Source organism: Furipterus horrens, unplaced genomic scaffold (assembly GCF_987537825.1).
Source record: "Furipterus horrens unplaced genomic scaffold, mFurHor1.1.pri manual_scaffold_7, whole genome shotgun sequence".
Classification (NCBI taxonomy): domain Eukaryota; kingdom Metazoa; phylum Chordata; class Mammalia; order Chiroptera; family Furipteridae; genus Furipterus; species Furipterus horrens.
The window spans coordinates 107976266-107993247 of NW_028327177.1; the positions used below are offsets into that span (position 1 = coordinate 107976266).

The following is a 16982-nucleotide window of genomic DNA, read 5'->3' on the forward strand; positions in this document are numbered from 1 at the left end:
ATCAGAGCCCTGGCGTAAGGAGTTTGACCTGTTTTTCCACCATCACAGCCAGCTCGGCACAGGTCCAGGACCCAGGCACGTTTGCTCTTCCACAGCAGGCCTTTGTAAAATGTAGAACTTAGGCTCTAGTGGGGACAAGAAGACAGAAGAGATGAGAAGTGTTTGAGGAGGGAATCATTCATTCCTGCCTTCTGAGGGTCTGGGGACAGACCAGCCAGGTAGACGGAAAAAGCCCTCTTGGCCCTTCCACAAAGAACATTTAATAAGCAGCTGAAGGACTGAACGACAAACTTTATTAGAAACGCTCCTCATTCATCAGTCAAGTTCACATTAAAGTTGGGGGAGGCAGTGCCGTCTGGGGCTCTGGGATTCCACTGCTGTGACAATTTCCAGTTAAAGATGAGTCTGGGCAGAGCGCTGGAACACACGAGAGGTGCTCAGCGGAGGGGGTGGTGGCGGCAGCAGCATCGTTCCCAAGAGAGGACCAGGCTCAGAGAAGGTGGGGAAGGTGTCTCCCACATCCACCCTCCCAGTCACAAGCCTGCCCCCATGGACCCCAAGCTGATAAATAAACAGCACATCACACACATATTTCAAACAGAAACAAACTAGTACAAGTCTCCTAAAGTGAAAAAATAATTCCGTCCAATAAAGCTCTGTGGCAACCAGGCCGCACCCTATACGGATGGCTGCCGAGAGACCCTGACACCCAGGAGGGCTCCTCAGGCATCAGCCACTAGGGTGTCACAAGGCCCCCGAATTCCCCATTAGCACCTTTAGACTAAGTACTGCCCTCACTCACCACACTCCTCTTTCAAACTGCAGCTGCTACTTAAACTAATAATAAAAGAAACACTCTGTCCCTGGGCTGAATTAGTGAGACTCAGCTTCCCTGAATAAGGTGTCTGGGGTACACAGCGGGTCAGGGTGGGGAAGGAAGACATGTGACAAGGATTAAGTAAACGACTTTCAAAGAGGTAAGCTGGCATCTAAACACTGCTCTGTCCACTTGCCAGTTCAGAGGGGCAAAGTCCGAAAGTATCCCGACATTCTGGCTGCCCTGACAAGGGGTGGGTACCAGAGGGGACGCGGTAAGCTGTTTTCATCATTCATTATTCAGAAGCCATTTTCTCCCCCTGCTCGCCCACGCTCCCCTGGCCCTGTCTGCAGCAGGCACACACCAGAAAGTCTCCTGCCCCAATGTTTTATTCATTCTCTTGACTGTGGAAACAGGCTCTCTGATCAATACTGGTGGCTGTGGAGCCTCCGTCTGCAGGCAGAGGCCCTGGGGTTCTTTGTGGCTTCCAAGGAGGTGAGGGGACTTGGGAGGGCTGCTTCTAAGGCAGCAAATCCTGTTGGCAACAGACATTCATTTTTGAAGTTGGGAATCCATCCTGGCCTTCCAAAGAAGTGAAAGTTCCGGGGAACCGGGGTGAGGAGGAAGACCCCTTCCTGAAAGTTCTCTATGACCTTGAAATGAAAGGCCAGGCCCACGGCGTTGCCTACTGCTGCCCATCAGCGCCCCCTAACCGGGGTCACTGGTACTGCAGATAGTTTTTCAGAGACTGCGGCAGAGGCAGGGAGCCGATGTCCCGCAGGCGCTGGCGGCCCAGGGCCAAGCGGATGGATCTCCTGCACAGGTCCATCAGCGGCAGGGGCTCGGCTGCAACGAGATAGAAGCGAGTTAGGTTAGAGTCTTGTTAGTGCCTTCCTCATACCGTTTCCCCACCCATTCACCCACTGCACACGGCTGGCCCACCTGCTCCTCTGGGCTGACTTTCCGGGGCCAGGGCTCCTCCTCTGGGAAGCCTTCCTGGGTTATATTAGCTGAAGGCTTAGAGTAGGTTTTTTTTTCTTTTTTCTCCAAACTGTAGGATGCAACTGATTAGACTGAAAAATGGTGAAATCAATGCAGTGGATGACCAGCAATTAAAAAAAAAAATGAAAGAAAGAAAGAAAGACAGAAAGAAAGAAAAGAAAAAATGGAGAGCAAGGGTAAATATTATCCCATTAAATTTTTGTCTCTGATGTAGGTGGCTAGTGTGTCTCCATGGGAAAAATACTGCTTTCTCACTATAGGTCTTGATAGAAATGAAAATGGCTGACCTAGGGGGACCTAAAGGGGGTCTCCTCTTAGAAACAGTTTAGGCTGGGAGGCTGTTTTAAAAGTCTTTGAACCCTCTATAACCTCCTTTGACGGTCAGCAGAGGGATGCATTTTCTTCTAATATTCAGTTCTGGAAACATTCATAAATTAAAATCCATGGAACCTTTGGACACAGGACCGAGCCTAATGAAGCTCACTGCAGACACACTTATTAAGTTCTTATTCTCTCTGATTGGACCCAGGATACACAGATAACTAAGCCAAGGCCAGAGGCAACCCTGGAAATGGAGAAAGACAAGTGGTCTGGGAGTTTAAACAGGTAATTGGACTAGAGAATAACATGCATATAAAATAATTCCTAACTGTACAGGGACAGATACCCAGCAGTTCCTGCATGGAAGGGCCATTTGAAAGCCTCAAAGAGAGGGTACATGAATGGGGTTTTGAAGGGTGAATAGGAGTTTTATGTGATGTCAGTTGGGAAAGGTATCCTAGGAAGAGAGAAGAGGCATAGGCACAGAGGCATAAAGCAGGACAGACCGCGAGGTCTGGAGGGAGAGGAGCGTTGCCGCTCAGCTGGATCAGGAGTGAAGATGATGGTGTCACTTGCGGTCTCATAGAGCTTATACGGGCCTGGCTTCCTCAAGCCTACAGGAACATACTGGAGGCCTAAAGCTGCATCTCAACACTTTTTCTGGGTAACAGAACAAGTGATATTTTAAAAGCTGTCTATAACGTGCTAAGATACAATAAAAATGTAAGTGGAAAGTACTAACATGAGTTATAATAGGAATAATATCACAGGGGATGGGAAGGTGGTCAAGAATGTGTTTTATAGGAATTTTCATTTACTAGAGCTGTGAAGGTAAATAAGGAGAGATATTATAACGAAAGCGGTACTTGGCTGGTGCATAAGAGTGTACCCAGCCCCCCTTAACTTGCAGCGAAACCACATGGTGGTGTATCTGCATGGAGTGGTAGCGGTTTTAAATACTTTCACCTATGTGTCCTCTTTTGGTCCTCATACAAATCCTCACAGTTGGCCAGGGAAGCCCGGCACCCCCCCTTTTCAGGCCCAGAAGGCAGATCACTCACTCCCGGTCATATCGTTGCCGTGCCTAAACCAGCACTTGACACCCTCCTCAAGGCACCCCCATCTCTCCCCTAGCAACACTCAGCTACCCTGCTATCTGACCTCTACGTGACTCTGAGCCAACCTTTGCTCTCCCTCCCAATCATGCCTCTGCGAACTCCTTGCCTTCCCCTGCCCAACCCAGATCTTCCCATCTGTGACATCTTGCTGGAAGCTGACCTCCCCACTGCAAGTTTCCATGACCTCCTTTTAGTTCCCATGGCACCAATGTTTGCCACGGTACCACTGGACATTGGGGAGAAAGAAAACCAGTAGTCCTTATTTAATGAGCAAATGTTACCTACCGCCCAGGCAATGTGAAGGATAAAATATAATTGTAGCTACTCTTTACTGAAGGTTTATTATGTGGCCAGGAACTGGCTAAGCTCTATTTGTATCAACTCATGTGAATGCATATATCAAGTTCCTATCACAACACCCTCTTGGGTTAAGAATTATTATTATTATCCCCATTTTAAGGAGGAGGAAACAAACACAGAGAGAGTAAATCACTTGCCCAAGGACAAACAGCTGGTAAGGGGCAAAGCCCCAGGCAATTGTCTTATGTCTTAAACACATTTACTGAGCATCTGTTCTGTCCCCTTGGTTCTGTGAGGCTTACCTCATTTAGATGTGCCCGTGACTACTTTAGAGAAAAGGAAATTGAAGCTCAGAGAAGTGAGAGGTGTGTTCAGAATCACACAGCCCCAAAGCCTGTATTTGGAGCTGCCTGCTGCCTGCCTGAAAAAACATGCAATCATAGAAGTTTGCTTTAAGGTGAGAAGTGAAGGAGAGGGTCACCTGTCTTCCAGGCTCACAGTCCACACACAGGCTCTCACTCTGGCTCCAACTACTCCTCAAATCACTGCCGCCCCTCTTCTCCCGTGAGGTCTGCACCCACCTAAATGGACAGCCCCCAAACCAGGAAGCCCACTCATTCCAACGTGGCTGCCCACCAGCCACAATCCCATACTCATGTTCTTTGGGGCTGTGTCAGACCCCACCTCCTCTGGCCCAGAGGGTTGGGATCTCCAGGATTTGGGAGCACCTGATTTTCAGCTCCACCTCTGCCTCCTGTAAGTTTGTGCGTTTGTGAAGGTTACTCTGAGCCTTCGTTTCTCCATCTGTAAGGTGGAACAACAATTTGCAGGTTTGCAGAGTGGATAAAAGAAAAGACAGGTGCACAGTACCTTGTCCGGGGCACTGTGGGAGCTCAGGAAATGTTGGTCCTTGCTCCAGGTGTGTTGGTGGACATGTGGGCACACTGTAGCCTGAGCACACTGCACTGACCCCACCCCGACCGGAAGTGCCCTCTCTCCCCATCCAGACAAACACACCAGAAGTGCCCTTTCTCCATTCACATAAACACAGCAAGGCCTTTCAATTTCATTCATTTAACAATGAATTAGTTACAAGGGGACTCTGAACTTCCTAAAGGACATGACCCTGACTCATCTGTCTTAGGATCCACAGCCTCCAGCCTGAGCTTATTACTGGGTGATGACCTAGCAATCGTGTATTAAATGAATGACCTGGCTTGCTGCTTTGGGGCATCTCTTCGATAGCTGTTGGAAGTTACTGAAATAAATTGTTTTTACTGGGCAGCAGTTCTGTCCTAGCTCCCCACTTTCCTCTAGTGTCAATTCCATGAGAACAAGGCACGAGTTAGAAAGTTAACTGCTTAGTATGGTGCCCGGCATATAGTAGGTGTTCAATAAACACCACTTCTAGCTGTCTCCTTCATATCCAGGCATTTGTTGGGTCACCCCTGGTGAAGAAGGGCTTGGAAGGACTGTTAAAAATATAGGCTGTGACTGGGAGACAAACAGTTCCTTCTCTGATGGGAGATGGGCTTGCATGTTATAGTGGGAAAATTTTGAGCTACTAAAGTTTGATAATCATTGTCAACGCTTAAGAGCTTTCTCAATCACTTTAATGCTCTAGGCACATACTAGGTCCTCAATGCCCCAAATGCACAGATTTGTCAGAAACCCAGATCCCTGTGTGTTCCCTGCCTAATTAGGAGCTGAACACAAGGAAAGAGGGCCATTTATCTTCATTCCTCTGTAGTCACTGAAAACAATCCAGAGCCCAAAATCCAAAGGAAGAGCGAAAAGAGCACATCTTTAGATCTCAATGTGAAATATCAATTATCTCTTCCAACTTCTGATGACTGTGGGGCAATCCCACAGTGCACAGAGAAAGCCTTTGGTGCAGCTGTGGAACTTCTTGGATGCTCAGTGTTGGCTGAGGCCATCCCTCCTGCCCCTCCTTCTCATCTCCTTTGGCTTTGGAACTTCTTAGAACTGTCAAATGTCAGGGTTTAGAAATGATCACCCAGGTGGGAAAAGAAAATTTTCCAGCACAGGAGCCATTCTCAGAAATGTTTTTTGATTAAAGATAAAATTAAAAAGGAATCATTGTTTGCAAAAGTGAATACAGTATTCCCTCACTTATCACGGGTATTATGATCTAGACCTCCCCACGAAGTAGGAACCTTACATTTATTCTACACTCTTAAACCTACACAACTTTAACAACATATGTATACAGTACCACAAAATCCCGCGAGATAGTGAAAAATCTGCGATAAATAATTAAATATAATTTTAAAAATCCTGCGATACAGTGAGGCTGCGATAAGTGAACCGTGATATAGCGAGGGACTACTGTATACAAAAGGCCAATAAATATATAAAAATACGCTCAACTTCCTGAATCATCAGGGATGTATAAATTAACAGTATAATGTGATTCTACAAGATGCCAAAATGGCATCTTGCACAGTCACATTATACTAAAATGAAAACGAGACAACAGCAAGAGCTGGTGAGGATGTGGAGCATCTGGAACTCTCATGATGTTGCGGACGGGTGGGTAAACTGGCACGCCCACTTGGGAAAACTGGCGGCCAGCAGTTTTACTCCTCGGTGTACTCATGCTTACCGAAATGCATGTACACAATGGCTCATGGAGGCACCCAACTACAAACAACAACTTTACTGTCCGCCAACAGTGGGACATCTAATAAATTGTGTATCTTCACAGAGTCAAATACTAATCCGCCATGAAAATGAAGAAACCACAATTACATGCAAAAACACGGACAAATCACTCAAACATAATTTTGAATGAAAGGAAACTATATTTCGTGTGGCTGCATCTGTATCCCACGGGGGGATGAAGTGAGGGCGGCGGTGACGCTCGAGGAGCCGTGACTGGAAGGGGGCATGAGGGAGCTCCTGGGGGGCTGGTATTGTCTCGCTCCTTGATTTGATTTCTGCCTATACCAGTGAGTTCAGTTTGTAAAAATCATCAAGCATACTCACCTAAGATCTGTTCACTTTCTGCTTATATATCAAAAACAAACTTACATAAAAAAATTAGCCAGTGGGGGCAAAGTGTGTGTGTGTGGGGGGGCTGGTTTAGAATCCCAGCTCTTGCTCCCACCACCTTGGGCCAGAAAGCTAGCTCACCTTCATCTGTGAGGTGGGAATAGCAACACCTCCGTCATGCATTGTGATGGTAGTACAGCACAGCATACCCCTTTCCTTAAAGGTGTTCTCTTATTTCAGGCCATCAGCCCAAGAGGCACCTTTAAAAATAGTTATAATTTACTTATCATGGTTCTAAAAATGCTTCAGTACATCACCCTAATTGTCAACAATGCTATGCTCTGGATGAAGATTTATTGGAGCCAGGGCTGGATGTCTGGTTCTGTGCTAAGAATATCACAAAGCAGTCATTTCCAAAGTTCTCCAGTGACCTGCATTTTCCATTATTCTCCATCACTGGTCCCCTGCACGACCCTGGGCAACCCACAGACCTTCCCAGAACTCTGTTTTGCTGTCAGTAAAACGGGGGAGTTAGCTATCTGGTTGCGATGGTCCATATCTGTGATGGAAACGGATAGAGGTCTTGGCATGGGGACTGGTAGCTTCAGCTGCTTCCCCAGGCCCCTCGAAGTCTCCTCTGGGGAGATGTTAAGACATGAGTCACCCTACCTCCATCCCTGCATTTATATTTTGAAAAAAGATCAACATTTTAAGGTCAGGAGGCGAAATTCTTCTGCAATAGTTTTAGACAATGGTCAGTGGATGGCAGAAGGTTTGAGTGACAGCCCTGAAATCTGAACTTAAGGAGACCCAGGCACCATTGGCTCGTTTTCAGGAAAAGGAACGAGAAGACACACATGTGGGCAAGGACACACGCTGTGTATAAGACACAGCCAGCACTTGTCATTTATCCATAGCCTGTGACTTTGGTGTCTGAAGACAGAACTGCCTGCCCGCCTCTAGGCCTCTCCTCACGCGGCTCCTTTGGCCAGAACCCCCTTCCCTGGACTGCCTGCCAGGGGCCGGCCTCCTCTTTCTGGACCCAAATCAAGTGTTACCTCCACCACCTGGGTCTGCACCTGCAGGTGTCAATCCATTTAGTTAATTCTACAAATGGACGAATGTATCTAAAATACAGCATCCCTGTACCTGTTGGCCCTGTCACGGCCAACAGAGACCTCGGCTCAAATCCAGAAAGCATTTGGAATCTAGAGTTTTCTCTCAGCAAGCGTCACCACTTCCCCAGCAAAAAGGGTGGTGATGACAGCTCGGACAGAAGCAGCACCTTCAGATGAACTCTGTGCCAACAAACGTCACTGCCACAGATGATCCCTGGAGCCCAGATGGGGCCCTCGTTTTCCTGAGATAGAGCGTGACAAGTCACTTCACGTGCTCAGGAGAGCTGCACAGCAAAACAGTCCTAAACAATGCATCATCTTCCCTAGCAACACTGTGGGCTGTACCCTCCCACCTAGTGTCTCCCTGAAATGACAGAAGACATGTACACATGCATGCATGTGCATGTGTGCTTGAAAGACCTGAGAATAGTGCTGCAAAGCAAGAAAAGCTGTCAGCAAGCTAGACATGAGGATAAATTCCAGACAAACTAAAAGCAGGTGGAATAGGAGGGTGGAGATATCAAAAGCAGAGAAGAGGCAGCCCTACATGTCAGAGGTGAACACAGCTCTTACCAAAGGGGTCCCGGAGAAGCCCCAAGAGCCAGCATCAAAGGGCAGACTGGGCACAGAGCAAACATCAGAGTAATCCCTGAAAGAACTGTAATGCCCGCACTGGGGGCAACTGCTGCCCTCTGAATGAGATGGGCAGCCTTGGGAGGCCCCTGGTCAGTGCTGAGGTCCAATGGAGAAGCTGAATGCAGTGTGAATGAGCCCTCCACCACCACAGAGGTGGCCACAGTAGATACTGGGAATGGGAAGACACTGAACTGCCAGAGGGTCTGGCTGCCTGCCAGTTTCTTGACTCAGAAAAGCGTGTCCTAGCAAAATATTCTCACCCAAAGACTTCATGGTGTTCCCAGAAAAAGGGGAGTTACGCTGCTGCAGATCACAGAGCAGCTACATTCTCAGATGTGTTCGGTGGCTCTGAGGGAAGAGCTTCTAGATGCACCCAGTCTGAAAGTTACTCAAGGAGGTACTCCAGCAAATGAAAAAGGAATCCAGAAAAGGGGAGAGTAAATGGAACTCAGTAATGAAGGAAGGTAGGAAAAAATGATAGGAAGATCCATTAGGTCTCAATTGTTGAAAGAGCCACCTTGCAGAGACCTTTGTTTCTCTAAAGTACCATCCCCTCCCCCACAACGCACTGTGCCTCTATGTCTGACCCCAGCCCTCAGCTTCCCCAACGCTCAAATCTCCCATTGTACCCACGGGAATGGCTGCTCCACACACAGAAAACTGCACCTCAACTTCTCTGAGAGCTCCCTCCACCTCCTGCCTTAACTGAACTGCACATTTTCTCCCAGGACACCACTCCACTTTGACCTTCCCTGGGGCTGTTTGTGCTCCCAGGGCTGTGGCTCCCAAGCTTGTGGCACATGCCAGGCAGGCTTCCTGGGGGAGGCGGGGCAGGACTCCTCACTCCCTTTTGCCACATACAAAGCACCTCCATCTGCTTGTGAGAAATGCCAGCTCTTCCATGGCTCACAGAACTCAGCCTAGTCCTCAGCCTCTCCTGGCTGCTGTTGTCCACTGACCTCTGGCCCCTGGTTTGTCAGGGCTCCAGCCTGGCTTCCCAGGTCCCCTCTCTACCCACACCTGCCCCGCCTCTATCCCCATGACAGAATCCCCTACAGGCTGACAGACCCTCTCATCACTCAGGCTTCTGGGTGTAGACTGTCTCTTCCTCAGGGGCACTCTCCTCCACCAAGGGACTTGTCCCTGGGCCACACCACAGATGTCAACAGCACCTCCAAAGTGCCCATTCTGTAACCTTAGTCTCTGACCACTGCATCATCAGCTGGCCCCGCTGTGACCATATTTCCCCTCACAGAAACCTCTAGACTTCAGAGCCCTCCCTTTTTGCTCAGTCCATCAGCCTTCCTCTTCTTCACCTCCCCTCTTCACCCAGCTGAACAATTCACTATTTCCAGAGACAAAGGGCAGGGGGCAGGTAGACAGGTATGACGGAGTGGCCAGTGAGTGGCTGGGGGCACAGGGTTGGGGACTGGGCAGTGAAGTGGGAACAGCAGGATCTAAAGTTCAGGTTATCTCTGTTCAGTTCCATTTCAGGGCCTCCTCTTCCTGAACCTACCACACAGCTGAGCAGAAAGTGGCTGAGAGGAGCCCTGGGTTCCGGCCAGCCTCAGTCACCAGCTGGCAGAGTAGCCTCCCTTCCTTCTCAGGGCCTCAGAGTCTGTAAGTGTGGCAAATGGCTTGGCAAGAAGGCTCAGGTCCTTTCTACCAACTGACGCTTGGCAGAACAGAAGTCACATTCAATCCTGGCAGGGGAAGGACTCTGACTGGACCCAATCAGATTGGGTTAAAATGCCCATGAAAAAGTAAATGGCAAGGCCAATGATACCTGAGAGTTTAATGTTAGGTGAGCCTTGGAGACCTGGGGCTGTGGGATCCCAAGTTTGTGGCTCAGGCCCGGGGGGCTTCCTGGGGGAGGAGGTGCTGAGTCAGGTTCAGGGAAAGCAGCCTCAGGAGGGTCTCCCTGCCTTCACCCCCCTACAACTGGCACAACTCATACCCTCTGCCAGGGGAGCCTCCTCCCGCGCTTGCCCTCAGGCCTTTCAGTGGTTCTCATCATTATGGCAATGCAGGAGGCTGTGGAACACCCCCAACTGCAAATATCCTGTCATGTCGTCAGACATCATCGTCTAATTTTCAGTTCAGGAAATGGGGTCTCCCTGCCCCCTGCCTGCGACAGATCCCTGACCGCCCTGGGGGCTGTGCCATTCTTCCCAGTCGGTGGTGGTGTCCTTGTCTCTGTAGACTTCAGGCTCCCACAGGCAGGGACTGGCTTTTGTTCTTGCTGGCCAGCCCTTATGGCTCTGCTTTAGACATGGGTGCCCAGTCATTGGGAACGGGCAGGCCAGGGTTGGGGAGAGGGGAGGCAGCCTTGGTGAGCCTTCATCTCTACAGAGGCACCTGCAGCTAAAGAACCCTCCAGCAAGGTCCCAGCAGTCAGACAGAATTAGAAACACACTGCACCATTTCCTCCGTCTGGTGGAAGGATGCTCCTGACTCAGTTGAAAAATTTCCCAGGAAACCTGACTGTTCTCAGTTTGGATTCCAGCCTGGTGAGCTGCATGGGGGCTAGGTCCCCTGGGCTAGATAAGGGCGGCCCTTGGTCACACTGGAGAACCTTGGGGAGGGGCCCTCTAGTGGGCACATACCCTACACCATGGATCTTCCCAATGTCCCTAGAAGTTGTCTCTGCCACTGCAGCTGTGGGAACAACCTAGCTACCCGTACAGATACTGAAGGAAGCACATCGGACATGGGGAGACAGGGTTGGGGAGCAGAACAGTCCTTCAAAGATTGTGGATACTCATCCCACCCAGGGCAGGGTCAGGCCCTCAGGGATGGGACCCCCATTCCTTGTGGTGTGTCCTCTTCTAAAGAAGAAGAATAAGGAGTGAGGGGCGGCGGGACTTGCCTACAAGATAGCAAGACTTACTTAAAGCCTCAGCAATGAGTACAGTGTGGTACTGGCACAAGAATGGGGAAAACCACAAAATTCTAGAACAACTAGAACTAAACAAGGCATTGTTTAGACACACATCTATCTGTGGAAAATCTTTAAGGAAAAAGCAAAGGGAAAGTAAACACAAAATTCAGAGGAGTGGTTGTTTTTAGGCAGGGGTGAGGGTTGGCTGGGATGAACAAGGGAGGGGCGTCGAGGTACCTGATTGTCTGTCTGGTCCTTGGGTTGGGTGATGGCATTGTGGTGGCATTAAATTATAAAAAGGAAATATATAAATAAGCAAGTTAGAATGAAAGAGGCTACGCGTGGGACCAATGTTGAGAGTATATTACAACTAAGGGTTATGTTTAGTCCAATTCTGTGTATCAGAGGTTCAGTTTAAAAAAAGACGGAAAAAAAAAGAGACAGAAAGAGAGCAAAAGTGGATGAGAAAAGTTATGAGCTGGTCTCAATCTGGCTCAAACAAACGCTTGGCCAGATGATGAATTAGAGTTAAATTCTCAATAAATAGTAATGAAGTCACTTTTTTAAAAAGTATATTTTATTATGTTGTTACAGTAGTTCCAATTTTTTTTCCCTTTGCTCCCCTCTGCCCAGCACCTCCCTTCCCTCCAGCAATGCCATCCCCCTTAGTTCATGTCCATGGGTCATGCATATAAGTTCTTTGGCTTCACCCTTTCCTATATTATTTTTAACTTCCCCCTGTCTATTTTGTACCAACCAATTATGCTTCTTAATCCCTGCACCATTTCCCCATTTCTCCCCCTTCCCCCTCCCAGCTGATAACCCTCCAAATAATCCCCATACGTATGATTCTGTTTCTGTTCTGGTTTGCTTAGTTGGATTTTGTTTTTATTTTTTAGATTCAGTTGTTGATAGTTGTGAGTTTGTTCCAACTTAATGTTCATAATTTTTATCTTCTTTTTCTTAAGTCTTTTTGACATTTCATATAATAATGGCTTGGTGATGATGAACTCCTTCAGCTTCACCTTGTCTGAGAAGCACTTCACCTGCCCTTCCATTCCAAATGATAGCTTTGCTGGATAGAGTAATCCTGGTTGTAGGTTGCTTTTCATCACATTGAATACTGCTTGCCAGTCCCTTCCTGCCTGCAAAGTGTCCTCTGAGAAATCAGCTGATATTCCTATAGGTACCCCCCTGTAGGCAACTTTCCACCTTTCTCTTGCTGACCCCAGGACTCTATCTGTATCTTTCGCCTTTGACATCTTAGTCATGATGTGTCCTGGTGTGGTCCCCTCTGGGTCCAGTTCGCCCGGGACCCTCTGTGCTTCCCGAACCTGTATGCCTATCTCCTTCACAAAATTTGGGAAGTTTTCCTCATTTTTTTCAATTCTTCCTTCCTCATTCTGCATTGGTTTTCTTCCTTATGTTTCAAATCACTGATTTCAACCCTGGTTTCCTTCCCTTCACCATTGGTTTTGTGTAGACTTTCTTTTGTATCACTTAGCATAGTCTTCACTTCTTCTCTTATGTGTTTGCCGTACTCAAGCATATCTGTCAAGCCTGTGAGCATCTTTATCACCAGTGTTTTGAACTCAGCATCTGTTAGGTTGGCTATCTCCATATCTCCTTGTCGCTTAGTTCTCCCACTGGAACCTTGATCCATTTCCCTTTTTGGGCCATAGTTTTTTGTCTCCTCATTCTGACAGGCTCCTGTGTTTATTTGCCTCCACATCCCAGCTAGAGCTATCGCTCCTGTTATGTTGTAAGGGGCGGAGCCTTAGGGATTCGTCAGTACAGGGCGACCTATTTCACCACGTTGTGGCGCTGTATGTGGGGGAAGGGTCCTAGAGGGAACAATGACACCTGCCCAGCACTCGCCCCTTTTCCAGGCACCTCTCCCACTTCCACACCAGACTGGCGCCCCTCTAGCTGCTGCCCTGGCTGTTTTTCCTAGAGTGGGTGGGTCTGTGGATGTTCTAGGACCATGGGGGCCCTTTAAACAAGCAGACTCTGCTGAGACCGGCAGTTTTTGTCTCCACCCCAACCCCCACTGGTCTGCACAGGCAGAAGCAATGAGGCTTGATTTTCCCCGGTGCTGGGACAGTGAGCTGCTAGGTCCGGTGAGAAGCTGGGAACGCTTCCCAGGTGTCCCTCCTGACTTTAAAACATGTGACTGCTTCCTGCTGGCCTGCTGCTGCTGCTGCCACCGCCGCTGCTGCCATCATACCAAGTCCTCTACGCCCCGGCTCCACCCCTCCTACCTGTCTGGATGAGTATTTCTTCTTTATATCCTTGTTTGTTGGACTTCCATGCAGTTTGATTTTCTGGAACTTCTGGTTGTTTCTAGTTTTGAGGGAGTTGTATTCCTTCTTAGTTGTAGAGGGAGATGCAGTGTGTCTATGCTCGATCTTGGCTGGAATAGAGAATGGAGTCACTCTTGCCCTACAGCATAGCATTGCTCAGTGGAAAGCATCGCAGGGCAGGAGAAGCAGCTGGGCCTGAAGTGAGGAGACCTGCAGTTGTGTTCTGGTCTTACCTTACCCAGTAGGCTGCATCCATGGGACAACACCTGCCTTATGGAGGGATGGGTGAGGATGAGGTGAGGGGCAGGAGGCCAGGTCACAAGCTGGGGCCTGGGCACAGGTGGGTGATCAATATATGACAACTGTTACTGCTTTTGAGCACTTAGTCCTTTAGAACAAAGTGGAAACAGAGGCAGCTGGTGTAGAGCCGAGGACATAACACCCCATGTAGGAAGCCTCTGTGTCGATAACCACAGGTAACTGACCGGAGGTCTAGGCAGGGCAGAGCAGCTGGTGCATCAGGGAGCCGGGGTCCGAATCCAGTGCTGTGGGGCCCCAGCTCCAGCCCTGTCCATCAACCTCTGCTACTTTTCAGGATGTCCCTTCCAATCTTTTCATCAGGACCCAGGAGCATGAGAAAATCTGTAAGTGTTGATACAGTTTCAAAATCTACCTGGGTGTTCTCACTGGGCTCTTTGGTTGAATTTTTGGCAATAACAAGTTATAATGTGAATAGTCACAACGAGGACTTACATAGCACATCCAATGTCATGAGATTTTCCAAGCACTTCATATGTCTTATTGTACTTCTCACTACGATCCAGCGAGGAGGCTGCTAATATAAATGCCCATTTACAGACTGAGGGAACTGGGGCACAGAGAAGTTAAGTAATCCAATTACAGCTGAAGTGAAGAGGTAAAAATGAAATTAGAACCCGGGCAGTATGGTTTAGGACGCATTCTCCATTGCCAAACTCTCCTGGGGAGGTGAGGTGACAGTCACTGCCAAGAAAACCTTTCCCGGCCCTACTTATTCTGTCACTCAGTCTTAGTGGCCCCCTGCCCCTGCTCCTCTGCCCTGCCCCATGTGCTGGTCCCACCTCATCTTGGTGCACTTCAGGTCTGTGAATGTGTTGGAGGCAGGCCCCTGACTTAACAAAGCCCTGCCGTGGGCTCTCAGGTGAGCTGTGAGGTGGCCCAGATGAAGGACTTGCCTAATGGGGGACAGTTACTACTGGCTGTCCACTCCACCTGGTCTGGTCTGGGACTTGGCCTGAAGAATCTGGAGAGGAGAAGGAAGCCAGTGTGGACTGTGTGAGGGGTCTTCTTCCCCTGCAGGCCCAGCTGCCACACCCATGGCTGTCAGGCCCTGTTGCTGAAGCGGCGCTGGGCTGTGCTCTTCGTACCCATCAGGGCCGACTGGCACAGCTGACTCCTGTTTTCTAGCAAATAGCCAAGGTCAAGCACACTTCCTTCCACTTGGGAAACGGCACCACTTTAGCTTCTTTCTAAACAGCAAAAGCCCCTGGGGTTTAATATGAAGGCTTTCTAATGGATTTATTGTGTTTATTTGACCTTTCCAAGTGTGAGCTCAGAAACAGGCCCAGAGGAGGATGGTGGAAGCTTGTTTTTCTTAAGCGAAGCAAAACTGATGAGTAAACTGAATTCTTGGATGGAGTCTGCCTGGTTTTCTCCTTTTAGTCAAAAAGATCCAGCTAGGCTCAAGAGGAGCCCCATGTTTACAGGATAGCTCTGAAAGAGGAAAAGTGTGCCTACTAAGAAGTGGTAAATGATGTGTTCTGCAAATACTTATTTTCAGTGTGGAAAGAGCCACAATGCAGAGTAATAGCAAATTTGGAAACTACTGCTCTATTTCCACTTCTAGTTTCAAGGCCAATGATTTCTTGTTTTAGGAAACTTTTAAACAAGTTAATGATCAGTGCATAAATGAAAATCACTTTAGTAATCACAAATATGTTTGGATTTTAGACCAAGGGCTGCAAACTTCAATGCCTGGGGGCCGGGCAGGTAACCTGGTGACTGGCAAGGAGCAGGTGTAAGCAGTGGGCCAGGGGAGAAAGTGGGGCCTTTGGATACCATGGGACACATAGAAGGGGGTCATCAGTCAGCTCCAGCCTCAGCTCCAAGCAGGAATGTAGGCCCAGTGTTACAGATATCCTGCTCTTTCAAAAAAAGACTAGGAATCAACATTTTAGGTGATGTTTGGGTTATTTTAATTTAGTATGGCCAAACAAAATATTTCTAGGCCTAGACACAGCCTCGGGCTAACATTTTCACCTCTATTGAGGAGTGAAGCTCATCCATCACCTTTATAGCAAGTTGGCACCTGCCACCCGGCCTGGGGCCAGCTCATCCTCAGAAACTGCCAGCAGTTCTGATTCAACCAGAAAGACACAAGTCCACTAGATCCAGGCATCTGCTCACCGTTCTTCCACGCCATGGAAGACCCTACTATAATATCCATAACTATGTGTACAAAACAGAACTTCATGAAAACCCACTTTATCTCTCTGAGGGCTCTTGGTATGGATTCTGAGCATCCAGATTGGGAAGATCTCACACTCTCTTGCTTTTAAACTTCATGTGAGAACAACAACTTAGACTTACAAAGCATGTTGTCTTTTCTGAGGACCTTCACTAACATCCTATTTGCAGTGAGAGAATCATTCTAAAAACACACTTGAGAATGTATGAGGCCACAAAGAACCTCTTCTTACTAGGATAGAATAGTCAGGAAACTCAGAGAGCCGCTGATTTCAATGATGGGCAGCCTGGAGTGCTCCACTTTCTTACGCATCTGAGTCAGCTCTTGCAGCAACTCTCACAAGCCCACGCCCCTTTCCTGCCTCTCAGTTCAATCTAGGGGCCTCAAATAACCATTCACTACATGCTGAGCCCTGTGCTCAGAATTTTTGACACATCATCTGCCTTAATTCTCACTACAACCCTCTAAGAGAGGTGCTACAAAGCCATGATCCTTTATCCAAAAACCCTGGGGCCAGACAGTTTCGGAATTCAGAGTTCCAGAGTGTAATAATTAGGTTGCATATGCCATTATATTGCACAACATCCCAGTGGTCCGGGGCAGCGCGTGCAACGAAACACATTAATATTTCTACAGTGAAACCTATGAATATGCACACTGAGTGAAAGAAGGAATGACTATAAATAGCCTCCAACCTGTTCAGGTTGAGTCTGGCTGCCAGATGAGTTTGGCTCAAACTTAGGAATAAAGTTCTGGTTTTCAGAACACAGTCCTACCCTAGAGTCTTCATTTTACACATCAACGAGGCTCTGACAGGTTAAGTGACTTGCTTAGCTTGGGTAACATGGAAGATGGGATTCCAGCCAGAAGCCTGTCATTAGAGCTCATGTTTATAACCACTTTGTTACACAGGGAAAGAGCACTGGTTTCTGGGGGAAACAGCTGAATGTTCTAATCCCTGCTCT

General features: G+C 48.3%; 1 protein-coding gene across 1 annotated transcript in view; it reads right to left on the minus strand.

Annotated features, from left to right (window-relative positions):
• Nucleotides 1–271: 271 nt before the first annotated feature.
• SPSB4 (splA/ryanodine receptor domain and SOCS box containing 4) overlaps nt 272–16982 on the minus strand; it is a 75376-nt gene continuing 58665 nt past the window's right edge. Inside the window, exon 3 of the mRNA XM_090282973.1 lies at nt 272–1663. Within this exon, the coding sequence (XP_090139099.1) occupies nt 1536–1663 (128 nt within the window). The 3' untranslated portion in view covers nt 272–1535. The remainder of the gene's footprint in view (nt 1664–16982) is intronic.